The sequence below is a fragment of the Grammomys surdaster genome, unplaced genomic scaffold, assembly GCF_004785775.1.
Source record: "Grammomys surdaster isolate TR1022 unplaced genomic scaffold, NIH_TR_1.0 126531, whole genome shotgun sequence".
NCBI lineage: Eukaryota > Metazoa > Chordata > Mammalia > Rodentia > Muridae > Grammomys > Grammomys surdaster.
Genome location: NW_021621323.1, coordinates 17,123,738 through 17,146,661, shown reverse-complemented (window position 1 = coordinate 17,146,661; position 22,924 = coordinate 17,123,738). Strand labels below are relative to the sequence as shown.

At 43.8% G+C, this 22,924-nt stretch overlaps 1 protein-coding gene across 1 annotated transcript in view; it reads left to right on the top strand.

The window, feature by feature from the left end:
* The first annotated feature begins 1,591 nt into the window (after positions 1-1,591).
* Sec24d (SEC24 homolog D, COPII coat complex component) overlaps positions 1,592-22,924 on the top strand; it is a 95,200-nt gene continuing 73,867 nt past the window's right edge. Inside the window, exons 1-4 of the mRNA XM_028760472.1 lie at positions 1,592-1,670; positions 3,739-3,898; positions 10,526-10,655; positions 22,607-22,755. Coding sequence (XP_028616305.1) covers positions 3,778-3,898; positions 10,526-10,655; positions 22,607-22,755 — 400 coding nt within the window. The 5' untranslated portion in view covers positions 1,592-1,670; positions 3,739-3,777. The remainder of the gene's footprint in view (positions 1,671-3,738; positions 3,899-10,525; positions 10,656-22,606; positions 22,756-22,924) is intronic.

Sequence of the window (22,924 nt, the reverse complement as noted above, 5' to 3'; positions counted from 1 at the left end):
GAAGAAGAAGAAGAAGAAGAAGAAGAAGAAGAAGAAGAAGAAGAAGATAGTGTGGTTCCATGGCTTAGATCATCAGCCAGGGTCAGGATTGGGGACTGTATCTTACTTGGGTCCCTCTATGTTTCCCTCTTTGTTTCTTGGCCACTGTGACAGGAGCTGCTTTACTCTGTCAGTCCTCCTGCCTGTCAGATGCTCTGCCTCATCAGGGACCTATAATAGTACAGCAAGGTGACTTAGGACTGAAACCTCAGAGACTGGGAGACAATGTAAATCGTGTTACCCTTTAAATTGTTTCTTTTTCAGTGATAAACAGTTGACACAGTTGCCTTAAAGTTCCTAATGCAGTGGGTGATGGTGGCTCATGCCGTTAATCCCAGTGCTTGGGAGATAGAGGCAGTAGATTGCTGAGTTTGAGGCCACCCTAGTCTAGAGAATGAGTTCCAGGACAGCAAAGTCTTCACAGATTAACTCTGTCTTAAAAACAAAAACAAAAACAAATGTCTTGATAATGATAATTCTAATAGAAGACCCGGCAAGCCCTCGAGGAACTATGTTGATTATAGATTACTTGATCTAGGAAGACCTGCCTACTGTGCGTGACATCATTAGCTGGGCCAGGATCCTGGACTGTATAAAAAGAGCCAGACACAAGCACTGATTGCTCTCTGCTTCCTGATTGTGCATGCAAAGCAATCAGCTGCCTCAAGCTACCACGTCAAGATGGATTACACCCTTGAACTGTGGACCAAAATAAACATTCTCTCCTTTTAGTTGTGGTTGCCAGAGTATTTTATCACAGCACTAGGAAAAGTTACTCAGATAGCTTTTGATTAGTCAAGCCTTAGGGAACTTTTATTTCTGGTTACCCAGAAGAAGGCACATAGTGAGGGCAAAATCACTAGGCTGCTTTTACTTCATAAAACGGAGTGAAGTGTAAATAGCTTTTCCAAACTCGGCTGTGGATTGAACTCATACTTTCTATTTGATAGTGAGACATTTTTGGAAAGTGGCCTATTGGTCCTGATTTTAGGGCAAAATAGGTGTTTCTTAACTGTTTCTGTCCAAAGGTGAGCTAGAAGTTATATACTTTTGTCACAGGCCAGTTCCTGTTTGTGGGTGGGACGCACCATCGGTAGCTCACAGTTAAGTGGGGGGAGCCCACGTTGGTCCTGCAACGTCCTGCTTCCTTGAGGACACCTCAGCTGAGCTGTCTCGTTCCACACAAAACCAGGCTGCCTTGGGCCTTCCTCCTTCTGTTGTTATGCTGGAAGACGTCATCAAATTGTCTGTACTCGCGCCAGATTGCTCTTGCCACTGTGCACTCCCCGACACGCGTCGCTTCCAGTAAGGCGAGCGCAGCGCAGGGATTCAGTGCCACCTGTTGAACCCAGATCGTGCCCTCTTCACCCCACCCAAGTCCCCCGCCACCGGCCCGGGAGGATCTTTGACAAATTGGAGGAGGCGGGGCCTCGAGAGGGAAAAGCTTAGAGGAAAAGACCCGGAAAGAGGCGTGAGGCCGGGGAGGAGCGGCCCCGCCCCCGCCGGTGCGCGCCGCGGGAGCGAGCGGGTCCAGCGCGCGCGCGCGCTGCCGGCCGCCTGACGTGGCACTCGCAACCTAGAGCGACTCGGCGGCGGCGGCGGTGGTGCGGGGCGCGGAGCGTGCAGAGCAGGTACGGCAGACGCGGGGCGCAGGGCGCAGGGCGCAGGGCTCAGGGAGGAGGGTGGGGAGGGTGGGGAGTCTCAGGCACATCGGGCTCGGGGTACGGCTAGGGGTGCAGAGCGTTCACACGCGACTGCACCGCGACTCCCCATCAACTTGGCTCCCTGGTTCCCGGAGGAGGAGAGGGCTGGAAATATTCCGAGGGAAAATGGCAACTACAGCGTTCAGCTTCGGGACATCATTAGAGGGGAAACGCGAACTTGTCTTGGGTGACAGTGGACCGGGGATGGGTGTCTCTGTAGAATCCGAGCACTCGAGGTTTGGATTCGAGGCCGGTTTGTGCCAAGTGGCTCTCTGCCATGTCGCCGCTTGCAGCTGAGTCAGGTTTCAGCAACTTGGTGTTCTGGGTGAGGAAGTTTGACGTGGCAGAGTAGAGTGAGGAAGCGAATTCCTCCCAGGACCAGTGGAAGAGGGCTGGGCTGCTTCCAGTCCTTTGCAGTGAGCATCGCTGCCGCTGCCCCGCTTCCCTCCCGCAGCCGCTGCGTGGGTGCGCCGGTGTGGTCTTCTAAAGGCGCTGGGCTGCACGGGGCCAAGCGGCTGCCACGTCTCTCTATGCACAGTGGGAGGAGGGAAAGTGTTGTCAGGAACACAGTGGACTGGAGACCTTTGTCTGCCTTTCTGTCCTCCGTTAAGAAGACAGTGACCTCATCATACACTCTTTTGGTTGCTACTCAGAAGCTTAAGGTTTAATATGAAAGCAAAACTAAATCGTGGATGATAGCCTTCACGTTTGAAATTTGCATGCCATTTTCAGAATAAAGAGATCCCAATGTCTTACTTAGAATGCATTACTAATCCTTACCTTAAAACCAGCAACGAGAAAGGAAGGAGAGGTACCCAAATGTTTGATGGAGAAACTGAAAAGAAACTAGAAAATCACAACTAATGTGGCTTTTGGACACTTCATTTTCTAAACCAGAAAACTGAGGCCCAAAGAACCACTTCAGTTCACCATGTCACAAAGCTATGCACAGGCAGATAGGGAACGAAAACCTATTTCTTTTGGCACCCCCTTCTTGTTACAAATGCTTTTTGAAAGTCAGGCATGGTTGCACACTCCTTTAATCCCAGCACTAGGGAGGCAGAGGCGGGTAGATCTCTTTGAGTTCAAAGCCAGACTGGTCTATTAAATTCAGGACAGCCAGGACTATGAGGGAAACCTTGTCTTAACAGAAAACAACCAACCAAACAACCAACCAAACAAAATTGTCTTTTAAAAACCTCTCTAGGAGATATGTTTTAGCAAAATCTGGAAGCATAAAAAGTGTAAAGCTAATTGGTATTTGGGCTCTGAATAGACTCAAGATGGGACTGTTATACTTGTGACTGTTTATGACTATCCACATATGAAAGGCTTTTTTTTTTTTAGTTCCTTAAATATAGGTGCTTATGTTCTTAGAGGTGTGACGTCATCAAGTCTGAAAGAAGCCCTAGCATCTTGGACTGAGATGGTTGGAGCAGCCACTGGCTTGTCAAATTATGATTCACAAAGGCTATTACCATGTCTATCTCATGTTCTATTTGTTGGACTATGGCTTTTCCTTGTCTTAACTACAGATTGAGTAGACTAATCAGAAGGGCACCAGGAAATCCAAGTCACGAAGCATCTGTCTGCAGACCACTTGTAATCATGGTGGTCAGTCACTTGAATGGCATGGTATTCTCTCAAATTGTGACCATGGAAACCAAGATCCAGAATTGTAGGAATACTAATGAGAGACTGAAGAATTCAGGCTTCCAGGAAAAAAGTGGTTCGCAATTACTATTCACATTGGTGCCTGCGAAATTTCCTGGGACCACTGAAGTGATGATATTACTGAATTCCTAAGAGATATCTTAAGCCATATCCAGGGGATAATATTATGATAAGTAATGTGGTATAAGATGAAGATTATTTCCAGAATGGACAAGTTTACTTTTCTTCAAGAAATCCAAAATGTTTCTTGATTGCATTTATCTTTTTAGTAGCATTAAATATCTAACATCCTCTTGCTAACGTCTCGTCTTTACTCTTGCAGGGTTCTTCTGCAGTAGCTGTCCTTTGGAATGATATTTTCATGATGAGCCAACAAGGTTATGTGGCGACACCCCCCTACTCTCAGTCCCAGCCTGGAATGGGCATTTCTCCCCCCCACTACGGGCACTATGGGGACCCGTCCCATATATCCTCTCCGCCAGGTAAATTATTCTTTTTACCTATATATGATTATTCAGTCCTCAGCCTTAGAGACATGGGTTATTCCTAGTTGGCAGTCATTAAATGAAGCCATGGTTTGACATAACAGCATCATTTGAAGAGCCTCACACAGCAAGACATGTAAAGCACACACTTACCTCTCAGACTGACTTCTTCAGCCTAGAAGTCTTTCTTATGCCTGGACCAGTGTTTTCTTGATTCACCTGCGTGTGCAGGCATGACATACTCATTTAGAGTGATTTGTTGTCTTTCACTGAAGCCTACTTTTTACTGGTATTCCACATCACCTAGGAGCATCAGTTATTAGGATCAACACCCAAACCTTTCATTATTATAAAACAAAACAAACTATCTGTGGGGGCACATGCCTATAAGCTTAGCCCTCAAAGATAGAACCAGGAGGGTAAAGAGTTCAAGACCAGCCTAGGCTAGATAGCAAGTTCAAAGCCAGCCTGGGCTATATGGGACCCTATCTCAAGGAAACAAACAAAACCTCCAAAATCAAAACAGAAGAATCCCTCTCTTGTACCTAGTCCAACCCAGTCAGTCTACCAAAAGTTTACTTTAAAAAATTTTTTTTTAATTTTATCTTAAATGTCTGAGTTTTTGCCTGCGTGTGTGTGTGCCACCTGCCTGTCTCCCAAACTTGGTTTGAGCAGTCACAAACTTCTTTCCCACCTCTCTCCTTCCTCCCATCCTGTTACTGGGTTTTTTCAATCTAACCTGTCTGTCACCCAGGTCACAAATAGTCTCTTCCCCTCTTAGGCTTCTGTCTGGTATGGCCTTTTGACAGGCTATCAGCTCTTAAACTGGAAGGATTTTGCGTAATGAACGAATCATTTGGCTTGAAACCTTTGATGATGTCCCTTCGCCTCTCTTTATACATTAAGTTCCTTAGGCCTGCATTATTTTATCCATTTTCTTCTTTTCAGTTCACCTGCCCTATCCCATCACCCATGGCTCCACAGATGCCAACTCACTGTCACTGGAGTGTGGTTTACATCCAGTGCCTGATAGCACCCTGCTCTACCACTAAGAGGATGGCCCTCCGTGTTGTCTCCACAGCCCTCTATCTCGTACAGCTTCGTACTTCAACCAGCAGCTCTGACCAGATGTTTCCCCAGCTCACTTAGACCTTGTTTCCCTCTTTTATCCTCTTGACACTATGCTAGACTTTAAACCGTCTTCCACACTGTTGTACTAGGGAGAGCGGGCTAAGTGGCAGCACTTGCCTAGCAAGCATGGGGCTTGGGGTTCCCCTTCCCAGTACCAACTCACAAACTCTACACACACACACACACACACACACACACACACACCATTGTATGCGATTTTTTTTTCTGAAAGACAGCCTACTTGTGACGTTTTGAAGTGTCTGTTCCACCAGAATAGTTTCGCACACTCTGGTCTCCATCAGCATCCACTGATTGTGTTTTTGAACCTGACAACTCAGTTGGTGGGTAGAAAGGAAGCGGAAGGTGTCAGGGAAGCACACGGTGGCACCAGGAGAGAAGTACCAAACTCTGAGATGGTGTCAGGGACAGAGCATCCTCTTAGAGGAATGACCTGAGAGGCAAGTGAGTGTGGGCCAGGTAGGAAGGTGGCTTGCTGCTATAGACACTCAGCATGAGAGCAGTGGGAGCTGTCCTTAAAGTACAAAGTAATGGGGCTATATCAAGGGTGCTGCTGAAGTGACTTAAACCAGACAGGGTCACACTCCAGAGCATAGTACAAAAGAGCTACAGTGGGAATTAGAGGGTGTGGAGGAGAAACAAGGTTAGGCGTACTGTGTGGAGCGCAGGGTTTCTAAATCTTAGCAATCTTAACATCTGGAGCCAGCTCTTTCACATGCTCTCTCTCTCTCTTTCTCTCACATGTGTGTGTGTGCATGTGTGTGTGTGTGTGTGTGTGAGAGAGAGAGAGAGAGAGAGATAGAGAGAGAGAGAGAGAGAGAGGAGAGATGCCCTGTGCGTTTAGCAGCATCCGTGGTCTATGTCTACCATATTCTACTGGTACCTCCCTCTTCCTCTGGGAGTTTTAGCAAACCAAAATGTCTTTCCATTTTCAAGTGTCTTTTGAGTGGCAAAAATCATCTGCTGCAGAAAGCAGAGAGGCCAGGCACATCAGGCCTGCGTGGTGTGGGTGCCACCACCCCAGAGTTTATATAGGTAACCACAGGCTCAGAGCTTTGGGAGCACTGGCCATTAGGATTCATTCGCATATGTAACATCGAGCTCATATTTGTTTTGTTTTAGATGAAGATTTTTTTTCTCCCACTAATGTTCTTTGATTTTGTTGTTGCTGTTTTTGCTTTTTGTTTTTTTTTTTTGGTTTTTTGGTTTTTTTTTTTTGCTAGAAATAGGGTCCAATTTAAGGTCTAGTTTTCTGTGCTGCTGTTTTGGTCAGAGTCACTTTGCTGATAACAGAATATACTGTAGTGGAAAGAGATTTGTTAAAAGATGCCAGGAGACCAACAGAGAGAGGTGGAGCCACAGGCTTAGGAGCTTCATACCCAGTCTATGGAGATGCATAGCCCACACAGGACCATTCTACCAAAAATCACTTCCTTCCAAGCCAGAAGGATAGCCCATACCACAGAGCTAGCCAGAGCTCAAAGAAGTGCTGCTTTGCATAAAAACATCCAACTTGTAGAGGACCCTAGGAATGGAGAATCTCGTCTAGTTCAGGACCATATCTGAAGGCAGGCCTGGAGGGACCGGCACTCTTGCAGCGTAAACTAGCCCATAATGCTTGCCGTGTTAAAGATGGCTTGTGAGTTTTGATACTTTCCTGTGGTATAAGTGTAGTTCTTTCACTTGCTATGGATTTCCTTCCCTCTTGAAGTTCCCCTCATGCTCTAAAGAACCTGAGTGTCTCTGTGTCTGGTCACTTTTGACAGTGCCACCTGTGTGACCCATTGAAGACTCTGACTACGCATCACCAGGATACTGCCGTCCCTTTGCCCTGGGTATGGAGACCACATGATACACCAGACTTTGTAGTTGGTTTCCAACCAATCTGGATGGCGATTTCCGTTCTTGTCACTTTACCCCCACACTGTGTCTGTCCATCTGACCCTTTGCCCACCCCTGATTAGGCCATGCTCTCTCAGACCAATGGTCAGGCTCTGCTTCTGGCTAGAATTCCTTATCTTGTCTGCTATTCTAAGAAGTCGCCATACTGAAGGTGCATCTCAAGAGGTCTTTTCTCATTGATTTATCCAAGAACCGTTAGAAGGCCCTCTGGATTTTGTAATGCTGGTCACATGACAGGGTCACTATTTCTAACATGGTTGTGTCCTCTATAAGTTCTCTTAGTGCATTGGAGGCTTCCTAAATGCCTGTTGAATGAATCTGAGTTGTTGATGATGTCCAGAAGTAAGAAGGAGAACCCATCGTAATGTGAAAGATATAGGACAGTTGTCTGTCTGTGCTTCTCAACTGCTTTAAAGTCTCCTGACAATCTGTAGGAGCTAGTAAAAATGGCCACTAGCCTGCTATCCTGGTTGGGCTTTTTTCTTTGTTTGCTTGCTTCTGCTTGTTCTTTGTCTTCTTGACACAAGCTAGAGTTATGTAGGAAGAAGAACTGCAGTTGAGAAAATGCCTTCATCAGACTGGTCTGTAAGCAAGTCTATAGGGCATTTATCACCACCACCACCACCACCACCATCAAATGGTTGATGAGGTGGGAGCTCCCAGGCCGCTGTGGGTAGTGCTATCCCTGGACAGCTGGTCCTAAGCTGTGTAAGACAGCAGATTGATCAAGCCATGGAGAACAAGCCAATAACTAGTCCATGGCCTCTGTTTCAGTTCCTGCCTCCAGGTTCCTGCCTTGAGTTCCTGCCCCGAATTCCCTCAATGGTGAGGTCTGACCTGAGAGTTGTAAGATGAATTAAACTCTCTCTTCCCCAAGTTGCTTTTAGTCACAGTGTTTATTATAGTCATAGGAACTAATCCACCTATTTATTTGAAATAAATAGGTAGTGTGTCTGGTTTATGTTGCCACAGTAATTGTTTAACCTGAAATGTTAGCGGTTCTCCTATGACTTTCTACTTTTGTACAAAACAACATTTTAAAAACAAAGCACAGTGTGTTCTTAATTGTAGTCTATATGTTTTATTAAACTATAAACTCTAAAAAAGGAAGATGAGACATAAGTCAGGGCATATGGCCAGGTAAGAGAAGATGGTTTTGAGTATTCTCATACCTCTGGCCTCAGTTAATTCTCAAGTCTCTTGGAGAGCAGAGAGCTTACAGCTGGGACACGGGGTTAGAAACTGTAGGTCTTGTCGATCGTAGCTCCTCAGTAGTGGGGAAGGATTTAAATCTAGTTGGTTGACTGCGTGCTTTATGGTTTTCTTACATTGTCAAACATCATGTAAAAATGTAGTGTGTGTGTGTGTTTTTTTTAATTTACAGAAGGAAACATACTACGTGATCTTAATCATATGTGAAAGCTAAGAAAGTTGACCTCATAGACATTGAGGACTGAATGGTGCTTCCTAGAAGCTGGGAGTATGGGAGAAGGATGGGAAAGTGTACTAGTGGGAGCGAGGGTAGACAGAAGCATAGATCTAAACATTTACTGGGATATATATTCATATATATATACATATATATATATGAATATATATTTATCATATATATATTTAACTTGGTAAAATATCACAGAATATGTCTATAACTATGTCACATGGTATTACATTAACATATATTTTTATTAGTTAAAACAATTTAAAATTAAGCCATAATACTTATTTTTTGTCCTCTATGGAAAATTGCAAATAGAACTTTGATTATAAAATTAGTATATAGCATTCCTCACTCGGCTGTGGTGTGGGCAAATGATCCCATCTGTTTAGAAGCTAAGGCAGGGACCCTGGAGTTAAAAGTGTATCTGTACACTCAAAGGCAGCCTAGGCAGTTTAGTGAGATTCCATTTTAAAATGATAAAATATAAAAAAGGGCTGGGCTATGTGTGTGGGCTCCTGGGCTCCATCCTAAGCACAGGTAGTCTTCAGTTCCAGGTCTCGTGCTTGAGGAGCGGAGTCTTGGTAGGTATTAAGTCTATAATCACAAAAACTACCGCTGCAACTATTGAGTGTGTTTGAGTATCCAAGGATATGGAAGTACCTTCATGAAGGTACAGTGATAGTCTGACAAGGTCTTCCTGGGTGATTGCAGGCCATGCCATCATTTCCTCTGTGTGTGTGTGTGTGTGTGTGCGTGTGCGTGTGTCTGTCTGTCTGTCTGTCTGTCTGGCAACTGCAGGAGGAAGGGAACAGAAACTAGGTTGGATGAATGCCAAAACCAGGTGTAATATGGAAGAGCTCACAGGCAGCTTGGAGGTCACAGGGCACATGGAGGAGGGTAGGGACAAAGGTCAAGTTGATCGGGCTGAGTAGAGGAGATTTCATTTTTATTTTACAAAGATCAAAGTGAGATCCTCAGAGGTTACTTGCTCAGTGCTGAACAATGGCTAGTTAGTACCAACAAGGCCTAGGGGTCTCCATCACAATGCTTGGGTTATCCTCTGCCAACTTTGCGCTAGAAGAAAAGAGAAAAATGCTTGAAAACTGTTCCAAAGAGAAAACTTTAAGTGCTCTGTACTGGCTACCTTTATGTCAACTTGACACACGCTGGCAGGAGGGAACATTAATTGAGAAAATGCCTCTGTAAGATCCAGCTGTACAGCATTTTCTTAATTAGTGATTGACGGTGACGAGTCCAGCCCATTGTGGTGGTGGCATCCCTGGGCTGGTAATCCTGACTTCTATAAGAAAGTAGGCTGAGCAAATAATGGGGAGCAAGCCAGTAAGCAGCACCCTCCATAGCCTCTGCATCAGCTCCTGCCTCCAGGTTCTTGCTCTGAGTCCCTGTCCTGACTTCCTTCAGTGATGAACAGTCATATGGAAGTGTAAACCATTTCCTCCTCAACTTGCTTATTTGTCATGGTGTTTCATCACAGCAATAGAAACCCTAACTACAACACTCTCTGAGGAGCTACTGTGGGAAAGCGGTCACTGGGTGTTTGATTTCCACATCCTCTCAGTGCTGTGACTTCAAAGCCTGCCTCACTTGTCTCAGGATTTGCTGGAGTAAGAGCCTGCTCTCCAAAAGCACTGTTAGGGCTTGCCTCGTATGCATTTCAGATGCTCTACCAGCCTGCTGTCTGATTTATTGAGGTGTTTGTTTGTTTGTTTTTTACCACTTTACATTTTTTGTTTTTCTTTGTGTGATCTAGTGTTTGTGAGATACCAGGTTCTGTTAAGGTACCTTCACCACATTCAGAGTTTATTTCCTTTATTTAACTTTCCATTTGGTTAAATATAAATATATACACAAATATATGCATATATATATATATATATGTATATGTATTTGAATATATGTGTACATATGTATATTTTTGTGCTTTTAATCTTTTCATACTATTATTAACAGGTACTAATAGCCACTCTGGAGAGATTGGTTAAGGGAGGTTGGAAGGGCATTGTGTCTATCCTTTGGTTTCTGTCTCCCTTCACTCATCTTAACGTTAATCTTCCAGCTTTATCATCTCTCTTTGGACTGTAACATGCCCATAACTCTGCTCCTGTCTGTTGCAGGCATGGTGAAGCCGTCGGGGCCTTCGGGAGCCGCCGCTCCGTCAGGGCTGCTGCCCCCAGGCCCTTTACCTCCTGGACCCCCTCAGTTTGGCCCCAATGGAGCCCATGGCCCAGGCCATCCTCCTCAAAGGTGAGCTAAGTACATTTCAACCCTCATGTGAATATGCCCTGAAATACTCTTCCAAAGCACCCTCTATACTTGTATGTTTCTTGGTTGAAAATTTAATCTCTTGGTAAGTTTCATATCTTTAAAAAAATGTTTACTGGAGAACTGCCCTAGAAAACAAAGCTCTTGGAAAAGCCAGTGACAGAAGAGTTAGTCTGTATTTTAAAACATAAAAATGGCCCATGTTGATACCATGTATTTTAGTTTGGGGTTATAGTCGGCGTATTTTGTTTAGAGTTTCATGTTGGTCTCTAGTTCCTTTAAACATCCAGTCTCTATCTCTATCTTACAAAATATTAGCTCATTCTGGGTAAGGTAGCACATATCTTTAATCCTAGCTCTGGAGAAGCAGAAATATGAAGATCTCAGATGAGCTTGAGGCCAGCCTGATCTGCATAAAAGTAGCAGGCAGCTAGGGCTACATAGTGACACCACCCCCCACTCCCAGGTCTCAGACCAAAACAAAACACTGAAACAAGGCTTGGAGCATTTCCTTCTCCAGAGCTTCCCCACACACCTGAGGTCATTACCAGCAAGTCCTTAATAAAAGTTTAAAGATCAAATTGGATTGAGGTCAGTGGTAGAGTCTAAGGGTTTGATAGGGAAGGAATACATGGGCCAGTGACAGACTCTGAATTGGCAGACCTGCTGTAAAAGCAGCTCAAACAAACAAACAAACAAACAAACACAGCTTCTGTTTGTAATGAATTAAAAAAGGAAGTCAGAGGCAGGCCTCGGAAAGCCAAGAACTATATGCCTGGGATATTTACAACCTGTGACCCATAAGGGACTATCACTTGGGATGGAGCCAGAAATACACCTCAAGGCTCGGAAATCCCAATGTTATTGTTCCACAAGCTGTTGTCACCTGCCACAGTCCAGCTCCTAGTTGCATTTACCTTGGAACTGCTCCCAGGGTGGCTCCAAGGCCCCATTTCCTAGTTCCCAGGTTGTCAGGTGGAGTGGAGGAGGGGCTCAGGAGTAAGTCTTTAGGGTGAACCTGCCCCTGAGGAAGGCTGTCTGTTGTTCCTACGAGTAAGACAAGGGAGGTTCTGAAATCATCAGCTAATGGGGCTTGTGGGGCTTCTGAGTTGGATACCATTGGATATTGTTTGTTGTGGTAACTGTCACTGAGATGTAGCTATGGGATTACAGAGCAGCTTCACACAGGGGACAAGACATGGAGTTTAACTTGTGAGCATGCCTGTGGTTTGAGGACAAAGCAAGGATGCAAAGGTCTTGTTGTGACCTGACCTTACTGCCTTCAGTCTCCTGAGCATGATGGATGGGCAAGGAGGGGGCTCAGTGCTGAGGACTGCTGGGTACAGTGGTACCTGTACTTAGCACTGCGGTATATCAAGGCCAGAGGATTGTCATGAGTTCAAGGCTAGCCTGGGGTAGATAGCTCCAGGCCACAGCCTGGGCTGCAGAGTAAAATTCTGCCTTAGGAACCCAAGAGTAATCTTTTTTAGCTGTGGATCCTGAAATACTGTACTGTCAATCTGCCAGGCAAGGTGTACCCATTGGTGCATAATGACATGCCTGTTATTGGGGAAACCAATAGCCTTTTTAAAATTGGATTTGAAGCCTACTCTGCAAAGGACGACACGTTGGCTACTGTGAAGCTGGTTTGTTCCTGGCAAGGTCTGTCTAAGGCATAATCTACTACTGTTTTTCTAAATGGACATATAGGTAAAAAGTATTCTAGTATTGCAATGAAAATATACATAATGTAAATATAAATTTATGTTTCTATTCATAAGACTGGTGTTGCTGTAAATTGACAGGCCTCTTGTAAAAGCAGCTCAAGAAATACAGCTTGTGTTGGAGTTTGTAATATGTTGAAAAAGAGAAAGTCAGATACAGCCCCAGGAAAGTCTTGGTCAGAAAAGTCTTCTTTTGATGGGAGGGAAGGGTTGGGGGACACAGGACAGGACCCGACAGTGCAGAGACTCATAACTGAGCAGATCAGGGACATCACCCCCTCCTAGGTTCAGCAAACACTGCAGAAGAGGGCATGAAAACACATGAGAGCCAGCGGATGGGACGGACACTCTGAAACACTCTTCTGGCCGTGATGTCATCAGTGTAACCATGAGCACGCAGGAGCTGTGGAAACCTGCACAGGACCAATACAAAATTAGGTTCTCAACATTCTGTCATGGATCTGGGGGTCGGGGGCGGGGCACTCCTGAAGTCCTCTTCTCCCCTGAGGAGTTGTTGGCAGCCAGTGATTACCAGGGATGGAGGGTCTGCCATCTTTTTCAGTGAGGTAGCCATTGGTAAGTTGCCCATGCTCCAGGAAATAGCCTTCCTCCCTTGTTCATCTGATTGACACTAATTAAACTTACTGATTGAAAAGCAATAACCGCCCCCGCCCCATACACACACCAGACCATGAAAGCTAGTTAGGAAGAATGCTATGAACAGGAATGGGAGGAGGATAAGAGGGAGGACTGGGAGTTCATATGGTCACAGTGCATTGTGTAAATATATGAAATTGTCAAAAATGATCTTGAGTTTTAAAAATATCTTAAGGAAAAAAAGAAAGAAAAAGGTAAGCAAGACAGGATGACAGCAAGAAAGAAAAAAGGAAGGAAGGAAGGAAGCAAGGAAAGAAAGAAAGAAGGAAAGATGCTGAAAACCTAGAGGTAGCTTCTGCCTCAGTAGCAGGGTGGCCTGGGGTGGCATGAGGAAGTAACCTTGTCAGTCCAGAAGAAGGAAGAAGAACCAGGACAGCTCATTACTGTAAACTCCCTCCCTGCCCTTTCAGGACTTTAGAAAAAGAAATGCAAAGATGCAATCAGTGGTTTTGAGAACAAATTTGGTCACTGGTATTGGCCTAAGTCATGGATCTCTTTGATATATTATCACTTCTGGGAATGGTATCGTGAGTCTAGCAGAGGGCTGGCATCCAGAGGAGTGAAGACCCCAGGGACAGGCCATGTTTGCCAGGCCTGCCTTAGGGAGTTTTTGGCCAAACAAGTTCTAGTCACACGCTGCATAGACTTGTTACCCCCATGTATAGTGTGGTCTACAAGTTATAATGAAGCTGGAAAATTCCTGGGGCTTAATGACACTGCAGTATCTGGATGTCATCACCCCAAAAGTCATTACCCACATGTTTGAGGTACTTCTGGTGTTCACTGCTGGACAGAGCCCTGGGTCGGGATGCAATGCCCACACTAGGTCAGGTGTTTCCCATAGTACTAATCATTCTTTCAAAGTGTTCTCCTACTTAGAGGAGTGTGTTGTGACTCACTGTGGTGTTAGGCAAGGAGCTACGTCACTGCAGCATCACTTGCTTGTATTCTTTCCTGTTTACTTGATTTCCTTCAGTGTTGTTTTGCTCATCCTGAATCTAAGAACAGCACGATATATACACCCTATATCCTAAGTGTGTGGTAGGCCCTTCCGTTCAGATTTGTATACCTTCCGATGTCTGTACAGTGGCAAAAAACCACCCAGTGACACATTTCTCAGAATGTCCTGTTGTTGACTGATGTGTAACTAACCTAACCTCTGTCTTTGCTTCCTCATCATTCATGGTAACATCTCTAATACACGGTCGTGAGGATTTTGCATGCAGACTACCTTGCACAGTACACAGTACTCATTACAGTCCATAGGTTCAGGACGTGTCAGCAGGTCTCAGCATCATGACGTATCACTGGATAGAAAGTCCACTTGCTGCTATCTGTGGGTTGCCCTCCCTTAGTCTGGTGTCTCCAGGAAGCTCGGTTTCAGACTCTACTTCAACTCTGATTGCAAGGAAGCACAGTTAGGTCCTATACTTCTCCCCGCATGTCTTTTACCGGGTACAACTTAACTATTGACCTAAAAGTTGGAAGTAGGTTTGAAAGCTAGAAATGTCAGGAGGAAAGTCTAACCTTTTAAGCTAGGTTTCCAGGTTGCCTGTTATCTGCCCCATGGGACACGTTTCTATACACACGCGGCAGTGCAAAGGCAAAGGGCGCAGTGATCTTGAGAGTGAGTCACACTAATCTGATGACAGAGGATGTCAGAGAACAGATATGTGTGACCTTCCCCCCCCCTTTCTCTCTCTCTCTCCCTTCTCTCCTTTCATTCATTCCTCCTTTTCTTCTTTGCATTTTTATGATTTTTTAAAAAAATTTATATATATGAGTACATTGTAGCTGCCTTCAGACACACCAGAAGAGGGCATCAGATCCTATTACAGATGGTTGTGAGCCACCATGTGGTTGCTGGGAGTTGAACTCGGGACCTCTGGAAGAGTAAGTAGTTAGTGCTCTTAACTGCTGAGTCATCTCTCCAACCCATCTTTTATGTTTTAATAAACTTTTCAAAAATAAAATTTTAACATCGTTTGAGAATATCATATACATATATATACATAATATATCTCATCCTCCCCAACTCGTCTCAGAACTCCAAGGACCCTCCTTATTTCTTCGTTCTTTTTTTTGATCTCACTGAACCCAGTTGGTACTGTCACTATGTCCATGTTTATAGGGTCACCCACTAGAGCATGGAGAACTGATGGGGCCACTTCCCTGAGGAAGACAGCTCCTCCACCAGGGAGAGGCCCTGCCCTTCCCTCATTTGTGATGGACTTGCTTTGTGGATGGGCTTGATCTTGTGCAGGCAGCTGCGGCTGCTGTATGTTCCTATGTACAGATAGCCCTGTCATATCTAGAAAACACTGTTTCTCAGCAGTTTTCCACACTTTTAGGTTCCTAAATCTTTCTGCCTCCTCCTCCATAGTGATCCCTGAACTTTGAAGAGAGAGAGAGCATGCTATAGATGTCCCCTTCAGAGCTGAGTGCATCATAATCTTTTTTTTCACCCTTTGACCTATTATTTATTGATAGTCTCTCTGTTTAACCTCTGTTCGTTGTAAAAAGAAGCTTCTCTGAGAAGGTCTGAGTGCCATGTTGACCCACGGGCATAATTATAAATGTATTTAGAGGGCAATCTGATACTATGTCCATTTAGAAAACAATAATAGTAGGCTCACCCCTGAGGCTGTGAGTTCTCTGACTATGAGGTCTCGGTCATATTTACAGTACTGAGCATTTGTGTCCTCCCGTAGGGCAGGCCTTACATCCAGTGGTGCTTGGTTTCCTCTGTAACACTTAATGCCACTGTTGCAACTGCGAGTACATCTTACCGTGTTCATCATTACTGTAGTCCACTGGGTTGGCAGCTGAATTAGACTGTTGCTGACTCCCTCCTCCTAGCAGTCTGTATAGCAGTGCCCAGCACTGTGAAAGCTAGCCAACAGGGAGGAAACTTTCAGTTCAGTGTCAGCTTGGTCTTTCCATGTCCTGTGGCTCAGGTATGCTGTATCTTTAGCAAAAGGATCTTACTATGAAGCTCTGCAGCAATATCACTGCCAGCAAGAGCAATAGCCTGTCTTGTTTTTGAGGTTTTTATGAGATTTCCCTGACCAGTATCTTGTACCTAAAACTTGCTGTCAGATAAATGCAAATTAAACTACTGTGAGACTTCATTTTAGCCCAGCCAGACTGCTTAAGATCAAGAAAAGAAAGGCCAACAAGTTCTGGAGTGAATGTGGGGAAAGGAGAAGTTATTCAATGTTGGTGGGAGTGCAAACTGAGAGAGCCATGGAGAGCAATGTGGGTTCTTAAAACGCTAGAAATAAGTAGATCTACCACATGATCCAGCCATACCACTCTTGGGGATATACCCAAAGGTCTCTGTATCCTACTCCAGAGGTAGCTACTTGTCCATGTTCATTGCTGCTCTGTTCATAATAGCCAGGAAATGCCAATGGCCTAGATCTCCACCGTCTGAGGAATGGGGAATGAAAAGACAAAACTGATGCAGAGTGGAATTTTATTAGCTGTAAAAAGAAAGAAAGAAAGGAAGAAAGAAAGAAAGAAAGAAAGAAAGAAAGAAAGAAAGAAAAGAAAAGAAAGAAAGAAAGAAAGAAAGAAAGAAAGAAAGAAAGAAAGAAAGAAAGAAATCTTCAGGTAAATGGGTGGATCTGGATATAATCATTCTGATTGTGATCACCCATACCCAGAAAGACAAATGCCGTATGTCCCCTCTCATATTTAGAAGCCAGCATTGGGTCTGTAGATATGTATGTTTAAACTGGAATACTTCAGAAGCCAGAAAATTATAAAGGGGCCCTTGTGTTTGTGTTGAGGGGAGAATAACAAGGAGGGACAGTCACACACAGATGCTCTGGGGCAGGTAAGAGAATGAGAGGAGAAATATTTAAGAGGGGAAGTAGATGGGAGAGTGGCCAGGGCAGAGGAAAGGGTCCGAAGAGAGATAGATAACACTAAAGAGCTTTGGAAAGGCTATATAAAAACCTACTGTCTTAGTCACTATTTGATTACTGTGTAAAGACATCATGACCAAGCCAACTCTTACAAAAAGTTACCTCTCCCCAAAGCGAGATCTTCAAGACTCGCCCACAACCTAGAAGTAGTCTTGCCTCTCAGAAACAACCCTGCGTTCCTCTACCTTGACAATACCTGGGACACTGCACTTGGGCAGATTTTTGTTTTCAAAGATAAGATTTCTTTGTGTAACTCTGGTTGTCCTGGAACTTGCTCTGTAGGCCAAGCTGGCTTCAAATTCAGAGATCAGCTTCCTGGGTGTTGGGATTGACAAGTGTGCCCCAATGGCCTGACTTTCTTGGGGCCTGACTTTCTTAGTCTGGCAGGAGTCGTGAAACACTCTTAAGCAGGACAGTTCTGTAGAGTTTGTATATGAAAGTTGGCTGGAGGAGGAGGCTGAGATGAGGGGACTGCACAGAGTTTAATCCATTTTCATCCTGTCAGGAGCATGGTGCCATAAAGACAGCCATGGGAGCAGAAGTTGAGATGCTACATTCGGATCCACAGGCAGGGGTGGGGGTAAGCGGTGACCAGACAGATTGGCAGGTAGACTGGGCCTGGCATGCGTTTTTGAAACCTCAAAGCCCACTCTCAGTGACAAACTTTCTCCAACAAGGCCAATCTTCCTAATCCTTCTAATCCTATCAGAGTTCCACTCCTCAGTGACTAAGCATCAGATGAGCCTATGGGGGCCATACTTATGCAAACCACCACACCTACTGTTTTAAAAGCTTCCTCAAAACAATTACATATAACATATATATTATATAATATATATTATGTATATATACCTATATGTATGTATATGCATATATATATGTACAGATGTGTATACACACACACACACAATTAAATAAAATGCCAATTACTGGTGCGACTTAGCTTTCTTTTTTTTTTTAACAGTCACTGTGTAACAGCTGGCCTATAAGTAATGATTCTCCTGCCTCACCCTCCCTAGTGAGGGAGTTCAGGCATGTGTCCCCACAGCTGACTGTGTAATCTTTCTTTGTGGGTAGCAACACCTCGTTCCTACATAGAGGCTCAGTCACAGAGATAGGACTTTTGCCAATTCAAACTCAAAAGAGTTACTGTGTTAACTTACTGTGTAAATATGTCCATGATTTTTAAAACAGTGATATTTTGGGGTTGGAGAGTTGTCTCAGTTATTTAAAAGCACTTGTTGCCCTTACAGGGGACCTATGCTTGGCTCCCAGTACACATAAGGTTGCTCACAACCATATGGAACTCCAGGTCTGGGGCATCTAACATTGTCTTCTGATTTTCATAGATACCAGGCCTGTACATGGTACAGGGAAAACATTCATACACATGAAAATAAAAATGAATAGAGCTGGAGAGATGGCTCAGTAGTTAGGAGCACATTCTCCTCTCCCTCAGGATCTGAGATCAATTCCCAGTATCCATATCAGGTGGCTTAAAACTGCCTGAAACCCCAGCTGCAGGGGGTCTCACACCTCTGACCTCTGCAGACACTTTCAGTTATGTGCATATCCTCCCTCAATATACACATAATTAAAATAATAATAAATCTTAAAAAATAAAAATTATCTTAAAGACCTCTTATTTCAAAAAGAAATATCTGATAAGAATTTCAAAGTCATACCTAGTCATTTGTTCTTTTGATCATGGCTGAGGCAGGACAACTATCTTAAACTTTGCAAGTATTTCTAAAAATTTCTACCTAAGGTATCTCTAGGTAAGATTAATCTATTAAAATTTATACTCTTAAAAGTCAGTAGTTTCATCATAAGGAAAAAATGACAGCTAGTCAATTGTAATCCATCTACAACTTGACCAAGACGTAGTGAGTTAGGGAACGAAGGAGACCCAGCTTCCCAAACTGTATTTAGGAGACTCTACTAAGACACTGGTTCCAGTATAAACAGAGGTAGGGATGAAAACAAGGCTAGGCTTTGTGGTGCTGAGGCTTGGCTCCCTGGCCTTGCAAATGCTAGGGAAGTGTTCCTTCACTGACCTAAATCCCCATCCTTCTTTAGTGCTTCCCCCTTTCTTTTCTGTGTATGGGTGATTATTACAGTCACGTGGGTGCTGGGACCCAAGCCTGGTCCTCTGCAAGAGCAACAAGTCCATTTAGCCACTGAGCCATCTCTCCAGTTCCTCCTTAGTGTGTTTCAATATGGAAATGATAGGATTTGATTTTATCCTCTCTATAGGGTTAATGTTTAAAATGCAGATTTTGTTTCAATCAGACCTGAATAATTTGCTACTCTAGTTTATTTTGTGCTGCTGCTACAGAAATCTGATACTAGGAATTACAAAATGCAGGCATGTATTTCTTACCAATTTGGAGACTGCAAAGGTCCAGGTGGAGGCCCTACCAGTTTTGCTGTCTGATGAAGGCTGCTTGCTGCTTCCAGCATGGTGCCTTGAATACCAGAGAAAGGACCAAGTGCCTGCTAGACCTGCTCTGGAAAGGAGACCACATCCCATTTATGAGATGGGCTCCTCTGTAGCCTCCGGATACTGTTACATTTCAACACTAGAATTATGGATGGGACACGTTTAAACCATATTTACATCTTATCTCCCGATATTGACAGACTTTAACGCAGGGCTTCCTTCTAGACCGGTTTATTTCCAACTTAAAAATGGGAAGCACTTGAACAGAGAAGTCAATCAACATCAACACTACCAAGGTTTAAGAGTAGATTGAGACAAATTTTTGGTAATTATATGACTTTTTAAAGTGGGTACTTGGTGGTAGCTCTCTGTTCCTTTCTGATATTAAATGAAACAGTGAATTAAAATCTGTATCTGAGTATTTCTTAGTCCTCTCCAAATATAATTCTGGCTTGTCATTTTTAACCACAATGTGTTGCAGTGGGAAAAGGTTTATCTCTCCCACTTGCTTTTACAGTTTGAAAATACAGAGGGGTTGGGAGGAAGAGGCAGGCTGCTGGTGGCTCCCCAGGCTCCAGCTGTGGGCTGGGTTTGCTACCTCTGATAGCCATACTGTGTGCAGTGGGAGAGTAACAAATAGAATGTTTTTTGTTAAGTGTCCTGATTTTTTCTTTACTTTTTGTATATAATAGCTTGGCTTTGTTTTATTTCTAGTCTAAATAATTTAAAAGTGGATATTACATTAAAAACACAACATGTTTAAGACTAAGAATGTTTTAGCTTGTCAGAAAGAGATTATTTATAAATTTTGAAACCTAACTCCCAGTGCATAAGAATTGAACAGTAAGTAGGTATCTATGGGTTAAAGTAATATCTGGTGGTTGTACAATCTCTCCCTCTGTATTTTAAATCTTTAGTCTTTTTAAAAATTTTAACAACATTTGTTTATGTGTGCAGCTATGTGCACTGGGTGCCAGCAGAAGCCAAAAGGCATTGGATCTCCTATAGCTGGAGTTTCTGACACTGTGAACCACCTGATGTGGGTGCTGAGAATCAAACTGTGGTCCTCTGAAAAAGCAACACACGTTCTTAACCAGCAGTCTCTCCAGCCTCAAATATTTAGCCTTTGTTAAAAGTTAAACAAAACAAAAACAAACAAGCAAACAAACACCAGAGACTATTTATGTCTCTGCCCCTGTATGTCTTTGTTCTAACTGAAATGGCTAAAAAGAAAAAATAAAAAGTAAGTCATGGAATTTTATATTTAAAAAAAATATTATCTTTTGTCAATCACTTCTGCAAATTATTTTTGGGTCTCAGACAATTATATGCACTTTCCCCGTTTAACTGCTACTTAGCTATGATTATATATTGTCTAGAGTCTGTAATACACTTCAGTTATATACAGCGTTACTCCCTGTGACAATTCCCCATGCGTGGCAGGGAATGAAGTGTCATTTCTTGACAAAGCAAAGAGAAAATGTTTCTTTTTATGTAGCAGTGAATTTATCAGTCAAATCTTTGGGCAGTTCTTGAAATCATTTGTCAGTCCCAGACAAGAGTCACATTTCAAGCTGCATGGTTCACAGCCAGTATCCTGGAGTAAAGAGAGACACAAAGAAAACTTACTCTCAAAAGGTAACCTTTGGGCCAAGAGGTCTCAGTGCTTGAAGGCAGATTCCAGCAAACCTTACAACCTAGGCTTGGTTCCAGAGACCCACACGGTGGGAGGAGAGACTCCTACAAATTGTCCTTTGATCTCTCACCCTGCACTGTGACATGCACACATGGGGTGGGGGCAGAGATACAGAGACACACACACACAATGTAACATAATACACATTTTAATTACCTTTGTAGTCTTCTATCTTTACTCGTTCTCTTTTCCTAAATATATTGAAATCGTGGGGGCACTTAATCTAATTATGTTGATTCTTCTAAAATTTTTGGCAAAAAGGTATCTTTCTTAGGAATATTTTGGGATTAAAACATTATCAGCTCTGCTTTAACAGATTAAATGCCAGAGACATGCTTGTCTTGTGAGGCACGAGGGATAAGCTGTCTGCCCTTCCCTTACTTAGGACAAAGTGTGTGATAATCGTGCTGAAATAATTAGCAACATGTACTTGGAGTGAGGTCTTAAGGAGTCTTTTGGTTTGTTTGTTTAAAATAATTATTCAGTTTGGAAAATAACAAGATTACGGAGTACACTGTTGCAGCAGGTGTGCCCCTGAGACCCGGAAGAATCTGCCCTCCTCTCCCTCCCCTCTCCTGTCTCTGTCCCCCACCCCACACCCTTGTGTTTGAAATGAGCTGTGGACTTCTCCTCAGCCACCAGCTCTCTCAAATGGCTCAGGGCCTCTCGATGACGAAGGAAAGTCAAGACACAGAAACAGAGAGAATGGGCTCTGGTTCCAAATAAAGACATTGAAAATACATTGTCCATATGGCCTGGGAAACCTCAAGTTTTACTCACAATTCAAAGTTAGTAAGAAGAGAGTCATAATAACTCCCGGGTATTCATTAGCTTCCTGTGTTGTATCACCAGGATGGGACCTCTGCTCAGTAGCCATTGTTTAGATCCAAACAGTGACAAGGACACACAGCAGACATAGTTTTACACTACGTCGAAGGTAAAGCGGGATGAAATTTTTTAGAAAACAAAAACAAGCAAAAAAATAAAACCCCAGCTTCAAGCTTAACTGCAGTGTTGCAAAGCCCGACATCGTTGTGTATGGCGAGCTCTGCTGGATTCAGGGTGTGAGACACGCCACGTTTTGATTAAAAACTGGGTCTGAATGATCACAAAGATTCAACCATAAACCAGGGTCCTTGGTTATTGACCCTGGTGTTGTTTTTGTTTCCTCCTATTGATCAAGTTAGTGTGTATGACGTGGTGCTGGACTCATCTTTCCAAACTGACTTCCAAAGGTGGCTTTGTGTTCATGTTAGAAACTTTTCTCTTCCTTGCCATAGGAAATGTGAGTGGAAATGGAAGGTGTGGCTACAATGGGTTATTTTTGAACTCATATCAAGATTAAATATATGAGGCACAACATCTATCATTTTCCTTACCACACAGAGGGCTTGTTTGATTTAGAATATATTTCCTATTGTGTAGTGTACGTCGTTTGCTTAAGAAACTCTGTGATACTATCAATACTTTTTGTTTCTTAGATTTCCAGGACTCCCACCTGTCAATAATGTGGCATCTTCTTATGCATCAGGCCAGCCCCTGCCACAGTCATCTTACCCAGGTCCTGGGTCCACTTCCTCTGTCACCCAGCTGGGCAGTCAGTTCAGCTCCATGCAGATCAACAGCTATGGTAAGTGTGAGTTGCCACTGTTCATTCATGGTGCCCATTCTGTGTGCTCTGTGCTTCTGGAGGTGAACCCAAATCCCCAGACATGCTTCTGGAGGTGAACCCAAATCCCCAGACATGCTTCTGGGGGTGAACCCAGAACCCCAGACATGCTGGTGGGGGGTGAACCCAG